Below are 25,519 nucleotides of genomic sequence, written 5' to 3'. Positions count from 1 at the left end.
GCATTGAGACACGCGGTACTGCCAAGAGCTGTGCCGCCCACATGCTCATCCACGAGTCATTTCGCATGTCGAAAGTGCTGAAGACAACAACAGATGCCCCCAGCCGTCGTTAGCCGTTAAGGTTTTACAGCGTCTTGTTCCGGTCCGCAAACGACACCAAAGGGTTCACAGCATTGCCATATGGGTACTCCTTGAGAATTGGCATATGTCGATGAAATGATGTGGGTGCTGAGCTGCCAAGTATTGAGACCTGTCTGTTTCCGAGGGGTCCGAGGGTTCCTCCATTCGAAAAGTGTCTATGGAGTTTTCCGAGCTGGAAGGCCCATATCGCGGGAAGACGTGTCGTTACATCATCGCCTTCGTCCTTTGCACCGTTTGCCATTGTCTACCCGTTTCCATTTACCGCCGTGAGCCTTGCGCTGAGGGGCTCGTTGTTGCCCTATCGCACTCCAGCGAGTGGCTTGAACTGGGGTCAAGTACAAGCACGTCCCAAGTTGAACCCCCCACGCTTCTTCATTTCACTCCACCCCACCCCGCTCTCGCACTCTCGCCCTTCAATGCCCCGCCTCCGTGACCACCTGGCTTCCCTAGGCGACCGCATTCTAGGCGAATCCCAGGACGACGACCGGCGATGGCGCATGCCAGACGAATGCCACCCACACCGACGCACATGGATGGCATTCGGTGCCAGCAAAAGTATCTGGGGTCGGGACCTGCTGCCGACCGTGCAGCAGAACTTGGCCCTCATCGCACAGACGATTGCGCACTTTGAGCCAGTGACAATGCTCGTGCGTCCCGAGGAACTCGACCTCGCCCAGTGTCTTGTCGGCCCCACAGTCGAGCTCGTCACTGCTCCCCTGGACGATCTGTGGATGCGCGACACTGGCCCCGTGTTCGTGTACCCCGCCGCAGGAAGCGGGAGCAAGGCCGGTGTCAACTTCAACTTCAACGGCTGGGGTGAGAAGCAAGCGCACAAGCGGGACGCTGGTGTCGCTGCCGTCGTCACCCACCGTGCTGGCGTGGAGATGCTCGAGAGCGACCTTGTGGTCGAAGGCGGCAGCATCGTGGTCGATGGACAAGGCACGGCGTTCATCTGCGAGAGCAGTGTGCTCAACAAGAACCGGAACCGGAAGTGGACCAAGAAGGATGTGGAGGAGGAGCTGTTCTATCTCTTGGGAGTGACAAAGACCATCTGGCTCCCCGGTATCAAGGGCAAGGATATCACGGACGGCCACTGCGATTTCTACGTGACGTGTCCGCGACCAGGACTCGTCCTCGCCGCTTACGATCCGGACCCCAAGTCGTTCGACCACAAGGTCACCAAGCAGCACCTGGACATCCTGCGCAGCGCAACAGATTCAGCGGGCAGGCGCCTCGAGGTCGTCGTTCTTGAAGCCCCCACCAATGTGCGGCCCGCGTTTTCGCGTGAAGACGACTTCGCTGCTGGATACATCAACCATTACGTGTGCAATGGCGCCGTCATTGCGCCCGAGTTTGGCGACGCTCGCGCCGACGACAACGCCAGAGCAGTGCTGCAGAGGGCATACCCTGGCAGGCAAGTGGTCATGATCAATATCGACGGAGTGGCTGCAGGAGGTGGCGGAATCCACTGCACTACGCAGCAGGAGCCTGTGTGATGGGGGAAGAGAGGAGCCGTTCAAAACCCCGTTTGTGCAAGTCGCTGTGGAGAGACGGACTTTAGATTCTTGCTATACCATACATTGGTGCTGTATATTGGCCCCGCATACTTGCTCTGTCTCAAAAGTGCTTGTGCTCGCCTACGATCGGCAATCGTCGCCCAAGAGCAAACAATTTCTGATCAGTGACATGGTATCGGCGCGAGGTATCGGCGCGAGGGTCCCTGATCAGTATCCTAATGTTATTCCAACTGACAGCAGGGAGAACAGATGAGAACAGGCAAAATTGAACAAGCAATGACTACAGGGAACAAGCGTTGCAACCTGAATTCAGAGTCAAGCAACGGCATGACCGGACTGTCTTCTCGGAGACACCGCCGTGTTCAACGTTGCTACTGAACCTTTCCAAACACGTTCGCTTGCTTATAAGCCTCCTTTGCCATTCCCTGTATTCTGTCCTCTGTCCAAGCATTGACCAGCACCACATTATGAAAGCCTGCCAACATGGCCATCGATCAGCAGTCAATGTCGCTCTGAAGCTCTGGATCGCTGTACCTCTGTCCGACGTCCAACATTACAGGTACATCTAGGGAATCTAGAATCTACTACGTGCGCGAGAGTGGCTCTCGCACGGAGGGCATAAAGGGGGCGTGGGTGAAGGTGCGAAATATGACAATATCCAGACATGCGGGTTTTTGAAAGCATGCGGCCGCATGCCCCGTGTGTCGTGTGTCCTGGGTGTCTGTGCCGAGAGAGACAAGGCTTAACAGATCGAGTTGCAGCAGGCGTTGCACATCTGGCTCGCCATGGCGGAACAGCATCCGAACGCCGCACCGGAGACGCACGCGTTGCACATGTTGCCACAGCAGCCGTCGCAGCAGCCATCGTTCTGCTGCTGCTGCTGTGGGGGCGGCTGCTGAACGGGTGCAGGCTGGGCGGGGTAGCCGCCGTACTGGGGCTGAGGCTGGAACTGCGGTTGCGCAAACTGCTGTTGCTGGAACTGCGGGTCGCCGTACGGGGCCTGTCCGTAACCACCAGGCGCGCCGGGTGCGCCGTACCCAGGCTGGGGCTGGAATCCCTGAGGAGCATAGTATCCGCCGTTGGGGGGCTGCTGCAACAAGTCAGCGAGAGAGAACGGTGGGACTTGAGGTTGCGTGGGGACGAGGACAGATCGCTAGTTGGATGCACCATGGCTGGCACCGCTGCCCAAAGCAGGTCAGGCAGTGAGCACATAGCCCACCACTTGACACATGCGGCAAAGACTAGTCGTGGTCATGTCAAAGGGTCGTGGACGCGTTCGACGAGGTGGAACAAGTGGACGCGGTGACACTGCGGAGGCCTGCGGATCATAGTCTGTCCCCTGTTGACAGACTTCCCACACCTGATATGTGGGTCAAGGCGCGTGCCTTGCCTCCGGTGCACGTAGGAGAAGACAAAGAGGTACTCACCTGCTGGTAGCTCATGGTGGTGTCAGCTGCGTTGTTGCTAGAGGAGGGGTGTGTAATAAAGGAGTAATGACAAGGGCGACGTTTTTGTGTGACGAAAAACAACATGGGTGGTTGCTCTCAGGCACTCGCACAGACACACAGGGACCACGTATTCCCCCATGTGCGGCCATGGTGCATGATCCGACAATCGTCCGGCGGCCGTCCGAGCCCAGAGTGGCAGTGCAGTGGCGATGGACGAGTGCATGCATACGGGACGCTTGCCATGCTTACTTGCACAGCTGCCGCCTCCTGCCGTGTGGCCTAAAATACATCGTGGCTGGCGAGACACCGCCGAAGGGCTTTGGCTGGCGTTGGGCAGTGTCGTGGCATGGACGAGATAAGGGGGCCACTGGCCGCGTTTACCCTGCCTAAGGCCTGTGGATGTCGCGACTGGTGCACAGTTTGGGCTCAGCGATGCTCAGTGATAGCTCCTTGCCCCGACGGCCTACCCATCGGGCAAGACGCTCGTAACGCCAGCACAGCCGTCTTCTTCGGTTGAGATATGTCCCGCAGTCATCAGGTATATACATGGTCTTCCGCAGAAATACAGAAAATTAAGAACAACCTAGGAAAGGTGGCCGCCAGCGATAACTGCCATGATGGCGATGCCAACAGCAGCACAGCAATAGCAGCAACCTCAGCGCCAAAGCAGACACATAACCTAGTTGATGGACCGAGACGCTGGTACTCTCTTACCTGTTCGTGACGGCCGACAGGCATAGAGTGACATCCATGTCACAGCCGTGGGCGTGAATCGTGTACCGTTGTCTTCGAATGTATAGGGTAGCAGGTGGGGGTTGACTGCAGTGGCGCAATTGCCTCTTCATCGCTCCGACCTCGATCTCGCCTCGTTCATTCTGGGTTTGAGTATAAGCATGCCAATGGCGCCTGGCACCTATTTCCCATGTCGGTCGTATGGAGCTCGAAAAAAGTCATTGGGTCAAGACATGGCAGGATGCGGCCTCGGAGTATTAGATAAGATGGCGGTTGGGCTTGGCAGATCTTGTGCTCAACCCAGACCCCTTCCTCCGTTCGGCATGATTGGACAGCATTGTCCCAGCTCAAACACAGGCCGTCAGTGCCCCTCCCCAGCAGTCTAGCTGCTATGCAGAACAGGCACACCCATGTTGTGACACTACTGAGTCGCTCTGGCGGAGTGAAGTTGATAGGCAGCAGCAACCCCCCGGTCAGTAGGTCTTGGCTCTGGTTTGCGCCATGACATTGGGAGCTAAGCCAGCCTGACCAACGTTAGCCCCTACGCGGATGTCACTAAACTGCCATGTAAGTAGGATCGTTCGATGCATGATATCGTTCGCTGCGCGATATCGGTCGTTGCACAATATCTTTCATTTACGTTTCGTTGCACAATATCGTCAAGTGTGGTGGTTCGGCTAAAAATATGTTGTCAAACTGTGTTCTTGTAATTGAGGTAAACATCCTTGGATTATTTGTATCCAAGGATACTTACCTCAATTAACGAACACAATTGGACGAGGTGTGGGTTCGGTGATTGAAATATTCTGACTTCAATAGCCACCCAATTGTCCCTCCTCTCGTAGGAGCACATTAGGGTGGGTTTGCAGCGGCAGCTTGGTGGTGTCGAGGGGAATTAGAAAGTTAGGCACAAGCATTACGAGGCTCCAAACATTCAACGGTTCTCACCCCCTCTTGCTCTCCACGCGCTTTCAATGCTGCATTCCGTAGGCGTCGCAAAAGAGAACCTACAGGGGGGCCTCGAAGTATCCCACCGTCTTGCCATTGGCCAGGACACCGCGTCCCACCTCGGTGAAGCCAAAGCGCGCGTGGAAGGCGGTGGACGCCGGGTTTGGTGGGTCGACGTTGATTTCGCAAACCAACTTGGTGTGCCCTGCCGCCTTTGCCTGCGCCCTCAAGTCTTCGTACAGCCGGCGCGCATCGCCACGACCTTGAACTGCAGAGACGACGCGGTCAATGTAGACAAAGCGGGGTGCCCGGGCAGCGTGCCATGCAAAGTTGGGGTTGTCGTACTTGGAGTCTTGGTCAAACGCAACGAGCAGGGCCTCGTTGTTGCCGATCGTCCGCGTCAACCATGCCGAGTCCAGCAGCTCGGTGAACTGCTCGGGAGTTTGGTAGGAAAGCTCCATGGCGTACTCGTTGTTCAGAACTAAGAGTGGCGCATGGTCGGCCTTGGTAATGGCTCGCGGGGCTTGACCGTTGGCAGAGGTGGTCATTTTGTTGGGGGTAAGAAGAACCATCGAAACGCTAACTGTTGCTTATGAATGACCGCATCGACTTAGAAACCTGAACTTTCATTGTTTGGTCCCCCCATATAACCAGAGGAGCCGCTCTTCTCCGCTTGACCCAATTCGACTCGGTGTCGGCTTTGGTCCGATTGCATGGTACTATGGCTACAGGTGTGCAGTACGTGCAGTGTAGCTCAACTCTCAGAGCATGACGAACCCATCTCAACGATGCAGAGTACCACTGTACCACTGTCGATCCCACACTGACTGGCGATCCTCTCCCAATATATGCATCACAATGACGTCACAACATCGCCCGTTGTCGATCGCGCCTCGTTAACCGCTACGCAAGCCCAGCCAGAAATACCATCCACATGCCACCCTGTTTGGCATGTTGGCACACCCGCGGCGTCGCGAACCTAGAGGCACACCTGGCTAACCGCCTCTCGCGGTCGCTTTGGACGACGAGAAGCCTGAGACATGGCTCAAGCCCGACCAAGATCGTTACCGAAACGTGACGAAGCTCGTTTACCTTTATACTCATCCGGCGCAGCTGTTCACACGCACTTCTCTTGGCCCGTTGTCCGCAGCCACAACCAGATCGTCTGGGCGTCGGCGGTATATACAGACACATGCACTACATGATCACCTTCTGTCTCGCTCTATCGCACACTCTCTCACCTGCATCCCCTCTCATATCACCATCCTTTCCAAAATGCTCGACACGGTCACTTCCTCGATTCAGCAGCCACCCATTATCTGGGCATCCGCGATTGCCCCTCTCCTTATCCTTCCCATCATCTATGTCATGTACGGCGAGGACATTAAGGACATTATCAAGGTCTACCTGTTCCGCGAGGAGGCGGAGCGCGATGCCAAGAAAGCCCAGGCCATCCAAGGCAAGCTTGCCGCCTTCACCTAGCTTGCACCTAGTAGACAGGACAGTTTGGTATGTGTGAGTTGTGTGTGGGAGGTGGCAATCGGGAGTCGGCGCTGACGTCAGGACTCAGAGATATGTTGTGCATGATGGCATGGCCATACCCCTTCAAGGGACATATACGGCAGTACGAGCTGTAGGCTGCACAAATGCTATGACCCATCAATACGGGTAACATGACGAGCTGATGATTTCGAGGCGGGGTTGGGACCACAGGGCAAGCTTGGGACGCCGATGCCACCAGCAGGATCAGCGGTCCCAGAGTACCGTCCAGTCCTATCCCAAGGCCACGAGAACAATGAGAGGAAGGTGGCCGCAGGTGGCTTGGCGGCAGTGTATGAGAGATCCACTTTCTGGACGCAATACGCAGGAGGACCGACGTCATGTAGGACGTCATGAGTTGGTAGTGTCCGTCCTCATCAATCGTAGGGACGACGGCCCAACGACCATTACTAGATCCGTTTGTGGCGGAGCAGCGTGTTACTGCAACACGTAGTCGCCCTGTACATCGTCAAGGGCAGAAATAGATGTGTAAACAGATGGTCGACGCATATAGCAGCCGGAGCAGAAGGGATCGGCGATGGCCGGTGACCATGACGCTCGGACCGGCTACTTGGTAGTCCGGCACGTCCACCCCATATACTCCCATCGCGTCCACATCTTCCCATTCACACTTCATCCACCATGTCCTCCTCCTTCAACGCACGCGCCGTCCAAGGTGCCATCTACGCTGATGGAGCATACGGCCGTCTACCCCGCGTTCCCGTCGAGCCCGACCTCCTCGCCGCCAAGGCAGAAAAGCACCTCACCCCAGAAGCATGGTGGTATGTCGCGGGTTCCGCTGGCCAGCAACGCACCGCCAAGGCCAACACGGCTGCCTTTGATCGCTACCCGATCGTCCCCCGCATGCTCCGGGATGTCAAGAACCGCTCACTCGGGGTCGAGCTGTTCGGCCATTCGTACTCGTCGCCCCTTCTCTTCGCGCCTATCGGTGTGCTGGAGATGGCGCATCCTCAAGCCGAACGTGCGGTGGGCCGCGCGGCGAAGGCGCTCAACATCCCAATGGTCCTCTCAACGCAGGGGTCCACGCCCATGGAGGTCACCTCTGCCGAGCTTGGCGAATCACCCATGTGGTACCAGCTCTACTGGTCCAACAACGACGAATTTGCGCGGTCGCTCGTCCAGAGGGCTGAGAAGTGTGGGGCCCACGCCATTGTCGTCACTCTTGACACTCACTGCATGGGTTGGCGCGTCAAGGACCTGGACCTTGGCTTCCTTCCCTTTGCACGCGGCATGGGTATCGCGCAGTACACGTCTGACCCCGTGTTCACCGACCTGGTCAACGACCGTATCAAGAACAAAGTCGCTTCGGCCCTGCCCAAGCAAAGCCCCACGCTCGGTGCCATCTGGACGCTTGCAAGCATCATCGGTCACTACCCTGGTCGCCTCGTCGACAAGCTCTTCTCGGGCCAACCCCGTGCGGCTGTGGACACCTTCCTGGACACCTTCCCTTGCCCAAGCCTGACGTGGGCAGACATTGCCAAGCTCCGCGCTTGGACCACCCTTCCCATCGTGCTCAAGGGTATCCAGCACCCAGCCGACGCCCTGCTCGCCCTCGAGCACGGAGTGGACGGTATCAGCGTCTCCAATCACGGTGGACGCCAGGTGGACGGCGCAATTGCCTCTCTGGACGCGTTAGATGCCATCGCGCGTGTTGTGAAGGGCAAGGTGCCGATCATCTTCGACTCAGGCATCCGCAGTGGCGCAGACGTGTTCAAGGCCCTCGCGCTCGGTGCTGACGCGGTCATGGTGGGACGTCCATGGCTGTTTGGCCTGGCAATTGACGGTGCCGACGGCGCAAAGGCCGTCATGGAGCGGATCCTGGCAGAGCTAGACTTCACAATGTCGCTGTCGGGCGTGTCGAGTGTCAAGGCGATTGGAAGGGAGTGTGTCGTGGTTCCCAAGGAGCCCGTGTTGGCGCTTCCCGCGGAGAAGAAGGACGAAGAGTAGGAAGTGAATGGCACACTGTTGTACATCTTGTGTATGAAACCGCTGCTTGTGGCCCCACGGCTGCTTGCCATCGCCGACGTCCTCACGTCACATCCTCACTGCCTTGCCTCAGCACGCTGTAACTACCTCAACTAGACTGCAGCAAAGCTCCACCATCTCGATACGGCTAATGAGTTGAGCACGGCCCTGGAAATCAAGATGCGGGGCCCAAACGCGAGATTACCGCGGCTTCCCAAACGCCGATCATCGAACGATGGATCGATGCATGTCTATGCGGCGCATGGTTCCTCAACATGACGTGAGCAACACGTCGAGAGCGTGGTTCAACGACTCTCCCGTTCTCATCCCCAGCTCCCCAGCAACATGGCAAGCTCACCAGAACGGCCCAGCTACGAGTTTGGGGGCCCGTACGTTGTTTGTTCTGCGATGGTGTTATTGACCGCAACAGCCTGGGCGCCACCGCCATCGTCTTTGGCCTGCCCGTTCTGATGAACGTGCTGTACTTTGGGTGCAACGACGTCTCGGGATGCCCCGCTCCCGCATTACTCGACATCAAGACTCTCACCTGGGACAAGCTCAAGTCCCAGATCCCCTGGCTTGAGAATGGCATTCACGGGTTCCTCAGCTGGGAGGTGACGGGCTGGCTGTTCGCGTACTATTTCCTCAGCCTGGTCCTCTACCGTGTTCTGCCCGCCCACGAGACGCTGGGAACCAAGCTGCGCGAGTCTGGAAAGCCGCTCAAGTACAGGTTCAATGGTGTGTTCTTGTTGTTTGTTCACCAGACACTGACAGCGCCAGCTTTCAACGCGACCGTGGTTGAACTTGGGGCGTGCGCCATTGGCACATGTATCTACGGGGCCACCTTCCCCGTCTGGACGTTCATCACCGACAACTACCTCCAGCTTTTGACCGGCAACATCCTCTTGTCGTACGCCATTTCCATCTGGGTCTACCTTAGGAGTTTCTCTGTCAAGGCTGGCAACTCAGAAATGCGTGAGCTGGCAAAGGGCGGGCACACTGGCAATGTCATCTACGACTTCTACATCGGCCGCGAACTCAACCCACGCGTGACTCTGCCGTTCTTTGGGGAAATCGACGTCAAGGCCTGGCTTGAAATGCGTCCTGGTCTGACTGGCTGGATCCTCCTCGACTGCGCCTTTATCGCAAAGCAGTACCGCCTGCACGGGTTCGTGAGTGACAGCATCGTCATTGTGGCCCTTGTCCAGTCATATTACGCGCTGGAAGGCCAGTTCTTCGAGTCTGGGATTCTGGGCATGATGGACATTGTCACCGACGGGCTCGGCTTCATGCTGAGCTTTGGTGATATTGTCTGGGTGCCGTTTCTCTACTCGACGCAGTGTCGCTACCTCAGCGTCTACCCAGTGCATCTGGGGTGGAACAAGATTGCAGCCATCGGCGCCGTCTTCAGCATTGGCCTGTTCATCTTCCGCTCCGCCAACAGCCAGAAGAACCGCTTCCGCACGAACCCGGACCATCCGTCGGTCAAGGACATGCCGTTCATCCAGACCCAGCGCGGCACGAGGCTCCTGACTGGCGGTTGGTGGGGTCGAGCTCGCCACATCAACTACTTTGGCGATTGGATCCAGTCGCTGCCCTTCTGCCTCCCCACAGGACTTGCCGGATACGCTATTCTTCCCGCAGGCAGTGCCTTGGCCGGTGTGGGCGTCCAGACCCTGCTCGATGGTCGCCAGGTCACTCAGGAAGGTGTCGCCCCGTGGGGCATGCTGGTCACCTACTTTTACTCGGCATATTTCGGTTTCCTGCTCATCCACCGTGAGCGACGCGATGACAATGGATGTGCTGAGAAGTACGGTGCGGACTGGGTCAAGTACAAGGAGCAGGTTAAGTGGAGGATCATCCCAGGCGTGTACTAGTCACCCATTAAGCGAAATGTAACCAAATGTCAAGGAGTATGGACAACACTGGCCTGATTTGATTGACGAGGTTTAATAGCTCTGGGAGGAAGCCTGTGTTTACTGTGGTACGCTAAGTACTCCAAACAGCGCACCTACATTTCACAACAAAGGACGTGTCCCGACGTACAGACCGTGGGGTATACAGTACATGCAGGTAGGTATGAGTTGTTGACGTTGCACGTAACGGTGCCCCGCAATCACAATCGGGCCGGGCCGGCATTCCAAGCCTTTGTTCCACCTTTCCATGACGTCGTGTCTCCAGGCCACGAACTGAGATCGACCTCGCCAAGCAGGATCGCTTCACGTACCTCTCTCACCAAACTCAACATGACAGCGCTTCTTGTCATTGACATGCAGCGGCACTTTACGACATCCGCCGCCCCGATCACTGCCAACGTCAACCTCCTGATCGATCACTTTCACTCTGACGACCTGACTGTCGTCTACACCCAACACGGACACACACCAGCACAACTGAGTGGAGCCGAGGTCTCTGAACTCGTCCGCTTCTGGGGTCCTGACGGCTCCATCCACCGGTTCGCCGAGTCATGGCACCTGCTCCCCGACTTGTTACCTCCAGCCACAAGTGACGTACAAGTGCAAGACAAGGACACGTACGATGCGTTCATCCACACTGGTCTCGAGGAGACGCTCCGTGCTCGCCGTATCGAGCGGGTTGTCGTGTGTGGCGTCTTGACCAACTTTTGCTGTGAGTGGCCCATAACCCGCCACACGCAACCCGCCTCTCTCAGAGCTCGGAAAAGGCTAACGTGACCAGGCGAGACGACTGCGCGCTCGGCGTTCAACCGTGGGTTTGAGACGTGGGTCGCGTCGGACGCGTGCGGTGCCGAGAGTCAGACACTGCATTCCAACTCGTTGCGCGCGCTCGCAGCCGGATTTGGCGAGGTACTGTCCACGAAAGAGGTACTGCAGCGATTGCAAAGCCCGCGCGGCTGATGTGGGTGTTGGGAATTCCAGTCGAACGATTCAAGATTCCAGTGTGAGGTGATGCCAGGCACCTGCTGGTTGTGTAAACAAAGGAATGGACGGCGAGACCACCGCAAGCAGCGGGAACCCAAGGGAACAACTCATGCACTCCTGTAGTCATTTCTCTCGTTGTCAAGCTCGAATCTGGGAACCATATTCACCCCTGTCAGCGTTACCAGACAAGCCACGCGTCCATCGGGCGCGTCGGTTGACGGCACGGAAGGATGGAATCCCGCGCCTGTGAGATGCAAACATCGGAACAATCCGAGATCTAATCGAGCCCCGTGGAGCCCAGTCCCACGATCTCTTGCCGGCGCTGTTGGTGCACTCAGTTGTCTTGGCGAATATCGGTGCGTGCTTCCAGGGAGAGAAAAGGTCCATTTTCACCAATGTACAGAAACGATAGAGAGCTAAGGGTATCTACAGTACTGACCCGCGATGGAGGGCCGATTTATGTATATTCATTTCTTTAACCCTTGTGGTAGGCCACGCCGTGAGGACGGAGATCAAGATCGGGGAACAGGTTGTTCGAGTCGACACCCTTGCCGCTCTCGACGGGAAGGCCGTTCGAGTCGAGGTTGAAGACACGGATAAAGTGGTCGCCGTTGAAGTGGATCCTGCCAAAGTCGTCTTCGTCAAGGAAGTAGTCGGTGATGACCAGACGGCCGGCGATGATGTGGCAGAGGTGGGGGCCGGCGTAAGCGGGGAAAGCCTTGTTCTGAAGCAAAACGGGCTTGAGTGGGTTGGTAATGTCGTACGTGGCGAGACCAGAGTAGAAAGCGTTGCGGTTGTTCGAGGCAAAGTCGGAGATGTAAGGGACGTACATGCGCCTGTCGTCGTCGCTGACTTGCATGTACTGCGCAAGGATGGTGTACACGCTCTTGAGGCTGTCCGGGAGAATGTCATTGTTCATGTTGATGACCTGCGTGGCGTTGCCGGTGGACGGGTCAAACATGAAGATCTGGCCGTTGCCACTGCCGCCGACAAAGCCGCGACCCTTGGCGTCCTTCTTCATCAACTTGCAGTCCATGGACCCAGTACCAGAGGTGAGGTCAATGGTGCTGGAGATTGTCTTGGCGTTATAGTCCCACACGCGAACGGACGAACGGAGAATGACGCCCCCGGGAGAAGAGTTGAGTGTGCTGCCAGGGTCGACATAGTCGCAAGTGATCATGAGGTTGAGGTCGTCACGAATGTCGAGACCGTGCGGGTTGAACCCGTCAGGTGTGTCACCCTCGGGATATTCAGCAATGACGTTGCCCTGGTTGTCCAGATGGGCCACACGACCGGGCGAGCCACCAGCCGCCGATCCCATCTCAGTAAGGAGGAAACTGTTGTCGCCGAGAGCGTAAAACTCATCGGGGACACCACCGAGCTTTCCACTGGTCATGCCGACGAGAGTCGGCATCGCCGGATTCGAGAGGTCGTAGCGGAAGATAGATTGCTGGCTGTTGAGCAAAGAAAGGAGACCACCGCAGAGCAGGGTCTTGCCATCGGACGACATGCCACAGTGGTGAGGTTCGTTGCCAAGGTCGTTACCAGCGGGAAGCATGGTGTATGAGACCATGCTACCATACGTCCTGCTGTTACGGTTGTAGTCTAGGGTGACAAGGCGGTCGGATACCTTGCGGCCGTCGGCTCCAGCCCATACGTACAGGTACTCGCCAGACTGGCTGGCGGTACCGGCGATGGCTGCGATTGTAGTGGAAGCTTTGCTTGCGGTAGGCACATCTGAGGTGACTGTGGCGTTGGGTGCGTCTGACGAACTGGGTTCGACAGTGGTAGTAGTGTCGTTTGACGGGGCAATGCTACTAGTAACTACGGGGTCCACGGACGTGGGTGTGGCAGTAGGAGTGGTAGTGGGCTGGGCGGAGTCGGTCGGAGACGGCGAGTCAACGGGGGTAGTAGCACTGTCGACCGGCGGGGTACCGGTGTCAACAGCGGTAGCAGTGTCGACAGTCGTGGGGACGTCCACAGTTGTGGGGACGTCCACAGTGGTAGGAGATACAACCGGAGTCGAAGCAGGAGTCGTTGTCGCGGACACGGCCGCGCTCTTAGGACATCCGCCTACAAACCAAGGAGGGAAACACAGACCCTTGAAACCACCTTGGTGCGGCCGAGGCCACGAGGGAGCCGCAACCACCGAGGGTGTAGCAGTGCCCAAGACGACAGCAAGAGCTACCAAGGTGTTCTTCTGGAGCTTCATAGTTGTACAAAACTGTATCGGTCAGCCGGCGCGACAGCGATGGTAGACGTACAAGGGGGAGATAGCGTCAGTGTTGAGTGTTGTTTCGGGATGAGTGGCGCCACAAGGGTGCGACCTGCGGTCAGCTCCGACCTTTGACACTCAGAAACTTACCAAGCTGTGTACCTACGACACGAAGAGGAGTCGGGAGTGAAGGAACTTGTGGGATGGGAGTCCACGTTGGCGCTAGCGACACCTCCTTTTAATAGCAGCAAGAAGTTTGGCCGGCTCATGATGGCGGACATGAACCAAACATTGCCGCGCTTCCGTCCGCAGCAATGTTCGCGCTCATGTGCTAGTCATTACGAGAAGATATGAGCTGGGGAGGGGAGGCGGGTAGGGGAGCGTACATTGCGAGAGTCTGTCCGCTGCAATGTATACTACTGAATCTGAGAATCCAAACCCCGTCGTGTACACATCTATGAGGCCCAAAGTCCCTCTTTCGGTATCTTAGAGCGGTCCAACGTCATTACATTGCCGTACATGAACACGCCCCACCGCTGCCATTGTCAGGTCGCGACGGTAACCACGCGCCATTGCTCAAGCTGTCGACACATGGACTGATTAGCAGGCGCGGCAAAGCGAAACCAACGTTCCCGCCACGGCGTTCGTAACAAAGCGTTCAGAGGCGACATGGACAGAGGCATAGGTGCCTGGCGGAATGGTATGACGGAATATTGGAACGGCTGGGCACGGGTTTCAGTACCAGCTAGCTGATGGATGTCGCGATGTCTGGCGTTTGGATCCAGCCCATACTGACAAGGCAGTAGGCCCCAGGTCCGACAGGCACTTGGCCTTGCCGTTGAGTGGAAACCAGCACGGTCGTACGGTCAAGGCTACTCTCTCGCCTGTGGGCTCTTAAGATAATCTTGGATCGTGGCATACCCTGCGTGCAACACGACTATATCTTGCATTTATTCCCGCTCAACGTAATGTTTGCTATCAGCCGACTTATGGGGACTTGCGGTGGTGTTCGGGGCATCAGGAACTGGGGCCAGATGCCAGTAAAAGACCGTATGGCTGCGGATCAGCAGGTTGCCGTGAAGGGTGGCGATTGCAATGCCGCCTTATTTCATGACCGACCAGTAAGTCAAGCGGCGTGCTGCATTACGTGGGAACGTGTGCCAAGTAGCGACACCACGCGACGCTGTCGTTCACGAGACCACAGGAACTTCTTGGAGACGTCGTTCTGACGCTGGAACGCCTTTCAATGTTGTCCCGTATACCAGAAGAGGTCAAAAGACGGTTGTGCCTTGCCCGGACTCTGGTGCATTGTCATGTTTCAACGTGCTGATCAGCCACGACGACTCCCACACGACATGCCAACCTAGCCAGCCTTCGCCTCTTGAACAAAACCAAGAGGCCCGTAGAGCCGAGAGGATTCCTTTCAAGATTCGTTGCATTGCCAACCATGGAGGCTTGCATTCCGGTGTTTGACTCGTTCTTCAAACATGACACGTCCTTGTCGCGACTGCTTTTCGTTTGCGACCTTTTGCTGCGGTTCCTGCTTTGCAGTCAACAGGTTGGTACACAACATGCACGCAAATGTCAGAACGCAAGACGTCTAGAGACATCCGTCCGGTCTGGCCATGTTTGAGGATGTCCCCAACAAGGTTTCGGTACACGTCTGCCTGCGGCCTTTGCTCCTGTTGACATGAGAAAGCTAGTACCTTTCCACCTGCCCGTCATGTTGTCATGCTATCAAGCACGACACCTCCGCGGGAGTCATGCATTGCCCGTCATCGCGGGCATATACATCTGCTGACTCCGACCTGGCCCTCGTGTCTTATAGTCTTAACGAGGGGGACTGCAAGCATGCAAGTACATCCAAGCAGCCATGTTTGTTTGGTTCCGACGTCATGGGAGACAAAAACCCGAAATACGTCCGCGGTTGAGCCAGCCAGGTTACTGTGTGGGTGGGGCGTTTCACCACATGAACTATATCACTTCGCTTCCTTTCTGTCTCCCACACGCCTTAATCGCAACGACTTCTCGACCGCTGTATAGAACTCTACGTTCGCTGAAACCTGGAACGTGTAGCATTTTCCAACCACATCCTCTTTCGGCCCCCCCCCCCCAACTGCAATCCCGACGACCATGACAGCCATCGGCGTGCTTCGCAACCGCCTCCGCTCAAACTACCCCTTCACTTTGGCCTACAGGCTGCGCTGGGCTGATAATGACCAGTATGGCCACCTCAACAACTCTGTCTACAACTTTCTGTGAGTGTATTGCGCGCCTTTGAGGCTTGGCCCCAGCCCTAACACTTCACCAGCATCGACTCTGTGGTGAACAGCTATCTCATCGAGCGCTGCGCCCTCAAGCCGGCAGACCCATCGAACACCGACCCCATAGGCCTTGTCGTCTCGTCGCAGTGCAACTACTTTTCCTCCTTGTCCTTTCCCCAAGTGGTCGACCTCGGCCTCCGCGTGAGCAAGCTGGGCAACTCGAGTGTGACCTACGAAGTGGGATTTGTGAGTCGGACTGGAATCGCTCCGCGTGGTGGGCTCGTGCTCATCACCTACTAGTTCGCCCAGGGAAGCAACACCGTCTCCGCGGTCGGCGGCTTCACGCACGTCTTTGTCCACCCCGAGCAGAGACGCCCAACAACGATGGTGGAAGCTATGCGCGCTGGTCTCACGGCCATCCACAACGACCTCGATGCCCCATATTTCCCAACCGCCAAACTGTAAGCGGCGGGCGCAGGGAAACGAGAACACGATTACCCTTCCGGCTGCGCCGGCTCGTTTCATGCCGGTGAACCGGGCGTGCCCGGGCTTGTGCGACGGGTCACGTGATCCACTCTGTTTAGACGACTAGAGCATATACGAGGCAGGTGTGTATAATGTGAATAGCAAAACTGCTCGTCAAGTATAAGCAAGGAGCTGCAAGTGTGTGAATATCAAGCATCGCCAGAGTCCACTATGGGTGCCCCATCAACTGCCGACAAATACTTATGAAACATGCAACACCAGAGAACACCTCGGACCGAAGCGATGGGGGGTTGACCTGGTTCTCTTGGGGACATGGGGACGCTGCAACCGGCCCCCAACAACCGACGTTCACGGAGCAGCCCGCTTCCTATGACAGCTGCAACCAAGGGCGCGTAGCTGACAAGAACGTTTTGGCACACGACGTCGCATCGCGTCATACTACAAAAGGACTTCTTACTCTCTCACTCTCTCCCTCGCTCCTTCACAGACGAGACTTTGACCTGCTGCAGCTCCTAAACATGCTGCTCTCAAGATACAAGTGCGTGGACTGGCTTACTTCTTGTTGTTGTTACGGGCAATGGACACGGTCTTGATCTGGGTGTACTCGCCGATAACCGCGTCGCCGTTCTCGCGACCGATACCGCTCTGCTTGTAGCCGCCGAAGGGAAGCTGGGGGCTGGCACCGCCGTAGTGGTTGATCCAGACAGTGCCCGCCTCGAGCTCGTCGGCCATGCGGAGCGCAGTGTCGATCGACGACGTGTGCAGGCCCGAAGCGAGGCCGTACTCGGTGTCGTTGGCAATGGCGACGACCTCCTCAATGGTCTTGAACGGCGAGATGACCAGGACAGGGCCAAAGATCTCGTTCTGGAGGGGCGACGTGCCGGTGACATCGGAGAAGACGGTGGGCGAGATGAAGAGGCCGCCGAGCTCGTGCTTGCCGCCGCCGGCAACGACCTTGGCACCGGCCTTGACACCGCCCTCGATGAGCGCGTTGATGCGCTCGCACTGGATGGCCGACACCTGAGGACCGTGGTACGTGGTGGGGTCGAAGGGGTTACCACTCTTGACCTGGGCGGTGCGCGCCTTGAGAGCCTCGAGGAACTTGTCGTAGATGGGAGCCTCGACAAACGCGCGCGAGCCAGCAACGCACACCTGGCCCTGGTTGAAGTAGATGCCGTTGGCAACAGTCTCGACCGCCTTGTCAAAGTCGGCGTCGGCAAAGATGATGTGGGGCGACTTGCCGCCGAGCTCGAGCGAAACCTTCTTGAGGTTGCTCTCGGCGGCCATCTTCATGATCTGGCGTCCGACGAGGGTGCTGCCGGTGAAGGCGACCTTGCGGATCTTCATGTGCGTGGCAATGGCAACACCGGTGGTCTTGCCGAGACCAGTGACAAAGTTGGCCACACCAGGGGGGAAGCCAGCCTCCTTGATCAGCGAGGCGCCGTAGGCGCACGAGAGAGGGGTCTGCTCGGCCGACTTGAGAACGATGACGTTGCCGGTAGCGAGGGCGGGAGCGACCTTCCATGCCCACATAAGGAAGGGGAAGTTCCACTGAGATGAGAGTCAGCGATTTTGTGGCAGTGCCATAGATTTGTGGTGGTTGCGACTTACGGGAATGATCTGTCCACAGACACCGTAGGGCTCCCGCTTGGTGTAGCCGTGCATGTCGCGACCGAGCTCCATGGTCTGACCGTGGATCTTGTCGGCGTAGCCAGCGTAGAAGCGGAAACAGCTGATAGCTCCGACGAGGTCGACATGCCTAGCCATAGTGAAGGCCTTGCCGTTGTCGGTCGACTGAAGCGAGATTAGCTGAGGGATCAGGAAGACGGCCGACTCACGTCAATAGCGGCAATGATGTCGGCGTCACGCTCAATGAGATCAGCCATCTTGTTGAGCAGAGCGGCACGCTGGGCGGGGAGGGTGTCGCGCCATCCCCTCTTGGCCTTCTCAGCCGCAGCTACCGCCACGTCGATATCGGCGGCACTGGCAGCCTCCATGGCACAGATGACCTTGCCGGTGTAAGGATCGATCGTGTCGATCTTGGCGTCGCTACCAGCAACAAACTCATTGTTGATAAACAGACCTGTTGGCTGAGCGTAGGTCTTGCCGTTGGGCAGGGAGATCTGGGTGGCTGCAAGTGTGGACATGGTGGGCTATGTCTGTAAACGATGGACCGTGTGATGGGGAAGAGGGGGGATGCGCGGTTCAAGTGCGAATAAATGGGGGAACTCGAACCATTGCACGTACACCGCTTAGCTCTGCGGCCCGCTCGCCGGCAATACAGCAGAACTAGTCACCATGGCAGGTCAGGTGGTGGTGGGCATGTACAAACGCGGGGTTTCCGAACCCCGAGGCGGCCGCCGTGGCGCCTCAGACACGGGCTGATGACCTCAGAGAATCACCTATTGCAATCTCGGTTAATGCAATCGGCATCCTGTGGCCACCCAACTCGCTTCGTTTTTCCGTGTCTCGTTGTTGCTCACTCAGCATGTCAGGACAGGCCTGGATTCCAAGCGTGCGAGCAGGGAACCCTCTGGTAAACGCTATTCTGAGTGTTCGTTGGTGGGGCTGTGAGACCACTGCGTACTGCAGGTTGAATCAATCGGCAACTGGTAGAACCGTGGATATCTGACTACGGATGCCGCCGAAACGCCTCATTTAGCCCATTTGGTAGTCACCTGATCACTTGCTAATTGGTTTGTAATGCCTTTATCGCAGCGAGTGGACGCACGTTGGCTCCACGGGGTAAATTGGCATTCCGCATACTTAGGCAGCACTCTGTGTCTCGCGCTTTTCATTTATCCGCACTGCGCAAGAAATCAAAGTCTGCACCCTTGTCCGCTTGCACTACACGGTCGTGGTAGAGTTGGCGGTACCCGCGCTCAGGTCGTTTCCTGCCCGTACCAGTGGGGTTGGCAGCCTTCCAAGCCACCAAGCGGCGCTCGAGCTCAGAGTCTGGGATACAGAGCTGGAGCGAGCGCGTCTGGACATCGAGCGCAATCTCATCTCCGCTCTCAACGACCGCCAGAGGGCCCCCAACCGCCGCCTCGGGGGAAACGTGGAGGATGACCGCGCCACTGGCCGTGCCCGACATCCGGCCATCTGATATGCGAAGCATATCCTTGACACCGTGTCTCGCCAGTTTCTTCGGGATCGGCAAGTACCCCGCCTCGGGCATACCAGGATGACCCACGGGGCCAATGTTCTGCAACACGAGGCTATACGCGTCAGGGACAGGTGCAGCGGCAAGGAAGAAATCACACATCATCCACTCACACACTGCCCGGTTCAACCTCGAGGTTTGGGTCATCTATGCGGGCGAGCATGTCGTCGGCATCCTTGAAGACGACGGCCTTTCCGCGATGATGCTTCAGCGAGGCCGACATGGCCGACTGCTTCAGGATGCAGCCGCTCGGTGCCAGGTTTCCTTGGAGCACGACCAGGGACGAGTTGGGTACCAGAGGGTCAGACAGGGGCCGCACGATGGACTGGTCGAATGGTGTGGGGAGCATGGCGAGTTCCTCGCCGAGGGTGCGGCCGGTGATGGTGACAGAATCAAGGTGAAGGAGGGGTGCCAGCTGCTTCAGAAGCACGGGTACACCGCCGGCCTTGTAAAAGTCTTCCATGTAGTTGACACCGCTGGGCTTCAGGTCGACGAGAAGCGGCGTCTTGCGTCCAATCCGGTCAAAGTCGTCCAGGGTCAGGTCGAGGCCTGGGACCCGTCCAGCGATGGCCAGGAGGTGCACGACGGCGTTGGTGCTTCCTCCAATAGCTTGCAGGACCGTGATGGCGTTTTCAAACGACTTGCGAGTAATAATCTCAGTCGGGCGGAGAAGAGGTTTGGCGGCAAGTTTACCAGTGAGCTCAGCGACACGGAGGCGCTGCGATCCGTTTGCTGGGGGGCATGCACTCCCGAGAGGTGCGATACCGAGGGCCTCGGTGATGCAGGCCATCGTAGAGGCAGTACCCATCACGCCACAGGTCTGGATTCAGCTTGTGTCCTTGGGCATGGCACACTCACACCTGAGCTTGGGACCAACTCGTTGCCGACATTGCCAATCTCTTCGATATCAATCTCTCCAGCACGGTATTTGGCCCAGTACCCGCGACAGTCTGTGCAGGCGCCAACACGCACTCCACGGTGAGAGCCTGTGACCATGGGGCCAACAACGAGCTGGATGGCGGGCAGGTCGGCCGAGATGGCGCCCATGAGCTCCGCAGGGACGGTCTTATCACACCCGCCAATGAGGATGACGGCGTCCATCGGGGCGGCTTTGATCATCTCTTCGGTGTCCATGCTCATGAGGTTTCTGCAGCGTCAGCCACACGCCTGTACTGGTTGACGTACCGCAAGAACATGGACGTGGGATACGAAAACGACTCGTGCAGTGAGATTGTCGGGAACGTCACCGGCAGTGCGCCTTGCAGCATGACGCCGCGCTTAACCGCCTCCAGGAGCTGGGGGACATTTGCATGACAGGGATTGTAACCACTCTAAAGGTGTCAGCTTGTCAACTGGCGACCAGCTACCCACCTGCGTGTCGAGGATGCCCACAATCCGCCGGTCCAGTGCGTCATCAGAGTAGCCTGCGCCCTTGATGAATGCCTTGCGAAGGAAGAGGGCAAAGTCTGGGTCTCCATAGTTGGTGAGGCCAGCGCGGAGCCCAGACACTTCTTGATCTGTTGTTGTTGGGGCGGCCATGGTGCATAATGAGAAGCTTGTGAGTGGGCAATCCCACTGTCTTGTCGAGCGATGGCAGATGCCGGCTTTCGGCAATCAACGGTTCGCAGCTCGGCAGTTGGTGGCTGAATGACGACATGGGGGTGATGGGTTGACCGCTTTGAACCACCGTGGGAGAGAAACAACACAACAACGTTGGGACCATGTTGTGAACTGACCGCGAACTGGTGTGTAAGAAGTTAAACGAGTGCCAGGAGTATCAACCCATCGACGTCAGGTCCTATTTGCTACCAGTCGATCGAGTTTTTCTGCTTGGCAGTGATCACATACCTCGCTTGTTTTTTCCCCTCCACTAAGGCCACGCCACAACAGGTGATATCAGGTGAGAGGCGGCTGTTGCCACCTGCCTCACCCTAATATTTGGATAGCCGATTACTGAACGTTTCCTCCATCGCCCCCCTGCGCGAGTCATCCCGATCCCGGACAAGACTTGGCAAACAAACGCACAAACACGAGAGTGTTGCTGCTGCCTTGTGACGACCCCAAACAGAAGGATCTCCTTACCAACTAGCACTCCCGTCCGGTTCCGGGCGTGACCCTTTGGTAACTTGCAGTCCGGCGTTTGTTGGTGTCCCTCATACCTGGATATACGTACTGTACTGTACTCTACTGTACGACACACGAGGTATTGCGGAGAATACATGCGTCGATGGTTACGAGAGGATACATAAAGAGCAAACCGTGGTCAGCTCATCCACACATGTCCAGTACTTACCTGCTACGGTGGAGCTTGAAAGCGTCTAGTGGGATCTTATTGGCATTGAACAGCCTCGGTTCAACTCCGTGACGAGTTTCAGCGGCCGCCCAACACAAATGGCATCAAAAGAGTGTTCACGGCTTGTGAGGAGGGCCTGGTGCAGGTTGGCGTTAAGACGAGGTTATAACAAAGGGTACTTTGAGCGCAACTGGTGGCTTGCAAAAGGTCCTCCTCAGCCTGTCAGTGGGCTGAGAGATGACCTAGAGGACCCACTCCGAATAGCGGTCCCGACAGTTCAGGACAGGTGGCTGGCTGATACACAGCACCCAGCGACCAGAGGGGTCAGTGGTCGCCTAAGGTAGTTGCACTTTGATCGCATACTGCGGGAATCCATAGTCCACCCAATGTTTCCCGCAGTGCATGGCGAGCAAAGCATTGTGGGAAGCCTAAGGCCATTAGTAATCACTGATCACTGAATAATAAAATCGCGCTCCATATTCTTTTAACAACTTTCGGGAAGCTGATTCGCCCTGCCAAGCCATTGGTTCGTTTGCCCCGTCCCTCTCCGCCACATGCTTGCTGGCCACGTTCACACGCGTGAGACGACGTCAGCACCACACTGCCGGCAGCTTTTCGGCAGCCTTTTCTGCCGCTGTCGAAAAGTGTGCACCATCGGGCATTGCCGAAAGCACAACAAGCCTTCTCGCAGGATCGAAGGGCCGACAGCCAGGAGGATAAAGGTGACCTGCGCTCATTGCCCCAATCGCCAGTGTCCTGTTGTGCTGAAGACGCGTACCCAAGATATGTAATGACAGGCACTTCCGCGGCACCGAGCATCCGCGGGGAGGCGTTTGCTTGGCCCAGATGCCTGAACAAAGAGAAGGGCACAGACGACGTCAACATGGCAAGTCCTGTGTCCCGTTCAGGAACCGGGACACTCAAAACGACCTGAGTGAGTTCTGATCTTCAAAACAGTTGGCAGAAAGCGGAAGCTAGGCGCCCCCAGGCTGCTCTAAACATGGCATCACACAGCTTGTCGTTCCAGGTGCCTGTGGTATGACTGCATACTTTGTTGTGCTTTGGGAGTTCACATGGAAAGCCGGTCAGCTGAAGCTTTAGATGATCGAGTTTGTTCGTGACAAGCTGCACACTGGCATTGAGGAGGCACTGGCTTTCCAAAGCGCAATGGGGGCTTACCGTTTCCTTGTTGTTCTTTGCCAAGCCCAACCAGGTTCTACTACTCAACTGCAATGGCTGAAACGTACCCTCTTCCATCCGCTAGTCGATAGAGGTAAACGCCTCAATCCTCAAGCCTCAAGTGTGGCTTGCTTCAACACATGAGACAGGCCACTCGTAGGTTTAGGTAGACGTGCAGCCGCGCTTCTAGCTGTGGCATGGTGCTTCTGGGTCTGGAGCGTCACCAGCTCTGTTCCTCTGCCCATGTACTGCGGATGCAAGACTTCCCGCTGCCTGTCCGCGTGCCTGCACCGCACGGCAATCATTGCCAGAGTGCTTTCGTGAAACGGGGGAGAGTACGCATAGCAACAATAGCAACGCGGAGTCAGATGTTGCGGTAGGTTTGCCAAAGGGCCACGGCATAGGGTCCTCCCGCGACCGAGTTGGCCGGCCTTGGCACATGGGGGCAAGCCATGTCTTCCGCGCAGCATGCAGCAATGGCTATCCTCTGCCTGGCGGAACGGTGGAAAGAACCTGTTTGGCCGCATTCACAGGTTTTGCTTAAGATGTCAACGGGGGTGTACGTTGGCCAACACCCCCACCCCATCTTGTTCCCCTTTCTTGACTGGTAGAGACTAAAACCAACTTTGTTCCACTCCCTCCCCTTTCTTTGAGGACTTCTACCTCCTCAACCTTCCTTCTCTCGACCCGACTCAATCCCCCTTGAACGTCACAGCACCAAGATGCTCGTCCTCGTCTACCTCCTCTCCCTCCTCCCCTTCGTTTTTGCCACGTTTGGCAACAAGCCCATCTGTGGCACTACCACAGTCGGCTGCACCCGTACAACCACTGTTCCCGGCTCGGCGACCACCACTGTTACCCACACTGTCCCGGCTTGGTGCACTACCACTGTGACTAAGCCCACAACCGAGTGCAAGACCACGACCGTGACTTCGACTGGTGTAAGTGGCACAAAAAGCATGGTGTGTACGATAACTGACTATGGCAGACCGTGACCAAGACCCCCACCGTCATTGTCACGGGCACTCCCACCGCCACCCGTACTCTGACTGTTTGCGCCGCTACGTCTACTGTCTGTGCGAACAAGTGGAAGAAGGACGAGATCCCCAAGCACCTCACGAACGCCGAGCGCATGCAGCTCGGTCTGCCTCTCCGCAGCCCCCAGGAGGAGAAGCGCTTCTTCTGGCCCGTCGGCCCTTCGTGCACCCCCACGACCGTGTCTTCGACTGCTTGGGTCACCAAGACCACTGCCCCTTGCGCCACCACCAACGTCCAGAGCTGCCTCCTCACCAAGACTTCGTACATCCCCACCATCACCCTCGTCACCAAGACCTCTACTTGCTACAGCACTATCACCGCTCCCCCCGTTACGTCCACCAAGCCGTGCAGCAACCCCACCACTACCGTCACCGTCCGCACCACCGCCACGGTCACCAGCAAGTGGTGCTGGTAAACGGCTCGCTTTCTTTTCTCGTTTTTCTCAGGCTTTTCTTTCTTTTTCCCAGGACAATTTTTTGACGACACGTCAAACCGGGCGGCCTCCTCTGGTGCCACACCCTTTCGATGAGCCGCGATTTGACACCGTCCACAGGGCGCCCCATGCATCCTTGCATGGGCAATGTTGGACCTGAACAATTAGTACATATAATCACCACCCCCTCGCCACCGTAGAGGGCTAGAATGGGTTGAGAGCTGTTCGAGAGGGACCGCAGCGTTTGTAATCGATCCGCAGTCGGACTCACGGCCTCCCCGAGTACCCCAAAATAGAGTAGCATTCAGATGTAACAGTTAACGGGGGAATGCGAGTGTGCAGCTCAGTGATCAGTGAGAAGCGCGGCTGGTTTCACAGCACGACGAGCCGCATTGTGCGCGGCAACAGGCCTGTTCTCGTCGTACATGATACTGCATGTCTGAGCCAGGCACGGTCGCAGCAGCCTGTCCGCCTCATGCAAGTACAGTACTCATTTGATGTCTCACGCAGGTCGTCCTATCAACACCACCCACAGCCAGCGTTTCGTGTGTTTCATGCATTACATACAGAAATATATACATTAGTCCCTCGCTACTCGGTCGCTCATGCGCCAAGTGTCCATCCAGAAGAGCGTCCGAGTGCTTGTTTACTTCTTGCGTCCACCACCAAAGCAGCTCCGGAAGCCGCCGCCGCTCCCGCCTCCACCGCAGCAGAATGCCTCGTCGTCGTTATCGAAGCCTGTTGCTGTGCGGATCTCCTTCTTTGGCTTCTTGTTGGGCTTTGACGAGTCCATCAAGACGATGGGCACCTGGATGGTCAGCACGGTGGTGGGCGGGCGGTGGGAAGCAATGTCGAAGAGGTGCTCACGGGCTCAGTCTTGACAACGGTACTGCGCAGCGTTCAGCGTGGGCTCAGGAACTGGGTGCGTGACGCGGGGCCACTTTGTGGGGACGGGTGTGCTTACTCGAGTGCTTTCTCGCTCAAGCGAAGGCTTGGTTCTAGAAGGACGCTCATGTTGCCATATGTAACGGGGTGGATGGGTATATGAGCGATAACCGAGTCGTCTCGGCATGCTCGCTGCTACAAGAGGATCACATGCATTGTGGGGACATTGCTGCGAGAACCCACGGTATCAAGGCTTCCACCGCAGGCGTTCCGGAAGAGGGCTGGTTGGGAAGGAGGCACGGCGGAACTTCAAGCCACAATGGGCAATTGCGGGTCAATGGCCGCTCCGTGT

At 57.0% G+C, this 25,519-nt stretch overlaps 13 protein-coding genes across 13 annotated transcripts; 7 read left to right on the top strand and 6 right to left on the bottom strand.

Moving 5' to 3' along the window:
• Positions 1-557: 557 nt before the first annotated feature.
• EHS24_003425 (uncharacterized protein) lies at positions 558-1,637 on the top strand (the record flags this gene model as incomplete). The annotated part of the gene is made up of 1 exon (XM_028619104.1): positions 558-1,637. One exon carries the CDS (start codon positions 558-560, stop codon positions 1,635-1,637), a length of 1,080 nt encoding a protein of 359 aa, XP_028472600.1.
• A 763-nt stretch (positions 1,638-2,400) lies between these two features.
• EHS24_003424 (uncharacterized protein) lies at positions 2,401-3,100 on the bottom strand (the record flags this gene model as incomplete). Its single annotated transcript, XM_028619103.1, has 2 exons — positions 2,401-2,748; positions 3,086-3,100. The coding sequence occupies 2 exons, from the start codon at positions 3,098-3,100 to the stop codon at positions 2,401-2,403; spliced, it is 363 nt and encodes a 120-aa protein (XP_028472599.1).
• Positions 3,101-4,845: 1,745 nt separating this feature from the next.
• EHS24_003423 (uncharacterized protein) lies at positions 4,846-5,334 on the bottom strand (the record flags this gene model as incomplete). The annotated part of the gene is made up of 1 exon (XM_028619102.1): positions 4,846-5,334. One exon carries the CDS (start codon positions 5,332-5,334, stop codon positions 4,846-4,848), a length of 489 nt encoding a protein of 162 aa, XP_028472598.1.
• A 727-nt stretch (positions 5,335-6,061) lies between these two features.
• Positions 6,062-6,268, top strand: EHS24_003422 (uncharacterized protein; the record flags this gene model as incomplete). Its single annotated transcript, XM_028619101.1, has 1 exon — positions 6,062-6,268. One exon carries the CDS (start codon positions 6,062-6,064, stop codon positions 6,266-6,268), a length of 207 nt encoding a protein of 68 aa, XP_028472597.1.
• A 699-nt stretch (positions 6,269-6,967) lies between these two features.
• Positions 6,968-8,293, top strand: EHS24_003421 (uncharacterized protein; the record flags this gene model as incomplete). Its single annotated transcript, XM_028619100.1, has 1 exon — positions 6,968-8,293. One exon carries the CDS (start codon positions 6,968-6,970, stop codon positions 8,291-8,293), a length of 1,326 nt encoding a protein of 441 aa, XP_028472596.1.
• Positions 8,294-8,656: 363 nt separating this feature from the next.
• On the top strand, positions 8,657-10,188 carry EHS24_003420 (uncharacterized protein; the record flags this gene model as incomplete). The annotated part of the gene is made up of 3 exons (XM_028619099.1): positions 8,657-8,700; positions 8,742-9,049; positions 9,092-10,188. The coding sequence occupies 3 exons, from the start codon at positions 8,657-8,659 to the stop codon at positions 10,186-10,188; spliced, it is 1,449 nt and encodes a 482-aa protein (XP_028472595.1).
• A 369-nt stretch (positions 10,189-10,557) lies between these two features.
• On the top strand, positions 10,558-11,187 carry EHS24_003419 (uncharacterized protein; the record flags this gene model as incomplete). Its single annotated transcript, XM_028619098.1, has 2 exons — positions 10,558-10,939; positions 11,009-11,187. The coding sequence occupies 2 exons, from the start codon at positions 10,558-10,560 to the stop codon at positions 11,185-11,187; spliced, it is 561 nt and encodes a 186-aa protein (XP_028472594.1).
• Positions 11,188-11,686: 499 nt separating this feature from the next.
• On the bottom strand, positions 11,687-13,423 carry EHS24_003418 (uncharacterized protein; the record flags this gene model as incomplete). Its single annotated transcript, XM_028619097.1, has 1 exon — positions 11,687-13,423. One exon carries the CDS (start codon positions 13,421-13,423, stop codon positions 11,687-11,689), a length of 1,737 nt encoding a protein of 578 aa, XP_028472593.1.
• Positions 13,424-15,559: 2,136 nt separating this feature from the next.
• Positions 15,560-16,155, top strand: EHS24_003417 (uncharacterized protein; the record flags this gene model as incomplete). The annotated part of the gene is made up of 3 exons (XM_028619096.1): positions 15,560-15,684; positions 15,738-15,936; positions 15,991-16,155. 3 exons carry the CDS (start codon positions 15,560-15,562, stop codon positions 16,153-16,155), a joined length of 489 nt encoding a protein of 162 aa, XP_028472592.1.
• A 573-nt stretch (positions 16,156-16,728) lies between these two features.
• Positions 16,729-18,323, bottom strand: ALD5_3 (aldehyde dehydrogenase (NAD(P)(+)) ald5; the record flags this gene model as incomplete). The annotated part of the gene is made up of 3 exons (XM_028619095.1): positions 16,729-17,727; positions 17,788-17,970; positions 18,015-18,323. The coding sequence occupies 3 exons, from the start codon at positions 18,321-18,323 to the stop codon at positions 16,729-16,731; spliced, it is 1,491 nt and encodes a 496-aa protein (XP_028472591.1).
• Positions 18,324-18,970: 647 nt separating this feature from the next.
• EHS24_003415 (uncharacterized protein) lies at positions 18,971-20,878 on the bottom strand (the record flags this gene model as incomplete). The annotated part of the gene is made up of 5 exons (XM_028619094.1): positions 18,971-19,394; positions 19,453-20,159; positions 20,198-20,486; positions 20,525-20,670; positions 20,711-20,878. The coding sequence occupies 5 exons, from the start codon at positions 20,876-20,878 to the stop codon at positions 18,971-18,973; spliced, it is 1,734 nt and encodes a 577-aa protein (XP_028472590.1).
• A 2,655-nt stretch (positions 20,879-23,533) lies between these two features.
• Positions 23,534-24,264, top strand: EHS24_003414 (uncharacterized protein; the record flags this gene model as incomplete). The annotated part of the gene is made up of 2 exons (XM_028619093.1): positions 23,534-23,752; positions 23,800-24,264. The coding sequence occupies 2 exons, from the start codon at positions 23,534-23,536 to the stop codon at positions 24,262-24,264; spliced, it is 684 nt and encodes a 227-aa protein (XP_028472589.1).
• Positions 24,265-24,928: 664 nt separating this feature from the next.
• Positions 24,929-25,296, bottom strand: EHS24_003413 (uncharacterized protein; the record flags this gene model as incomplete). Its single annotated transcript, XM_028619092.1, has 3 exons — positions 24,929-25,090; positions 25,150-25,171; positions 25,247-25,296. 3 exons carry the CDS (start codon positions 25,294-25,296, stop codon positions 24,929-24,931), a joined length of 234 nt encoding a protein of 77 aa, XP_028472588.1.
• Positions 25,297-25,519: the final 223 nt, after the last annotated feature.

The sequence above is a fragment of the Apiotrichum porosum genome (assembly GCF_003942205.1).
Source record: "Apiotrichum porosum strain DSM 27194 chromosome Unknown scaffold_16, whole genome shotgun sequence".
Taxonomy (NCBI): Eukaryota; Fungi; Basidiomycota; class Tremellomycetes; order Trichosporonales; family Trichosporonaceae; genus Apiotrichum; species Apiotrichum porosum.
The sequence above is the reverse complement of the archived record's forward strand: the minus strand, read 5'-3'. Positions and strand labels throughout refer to the sequence as shown.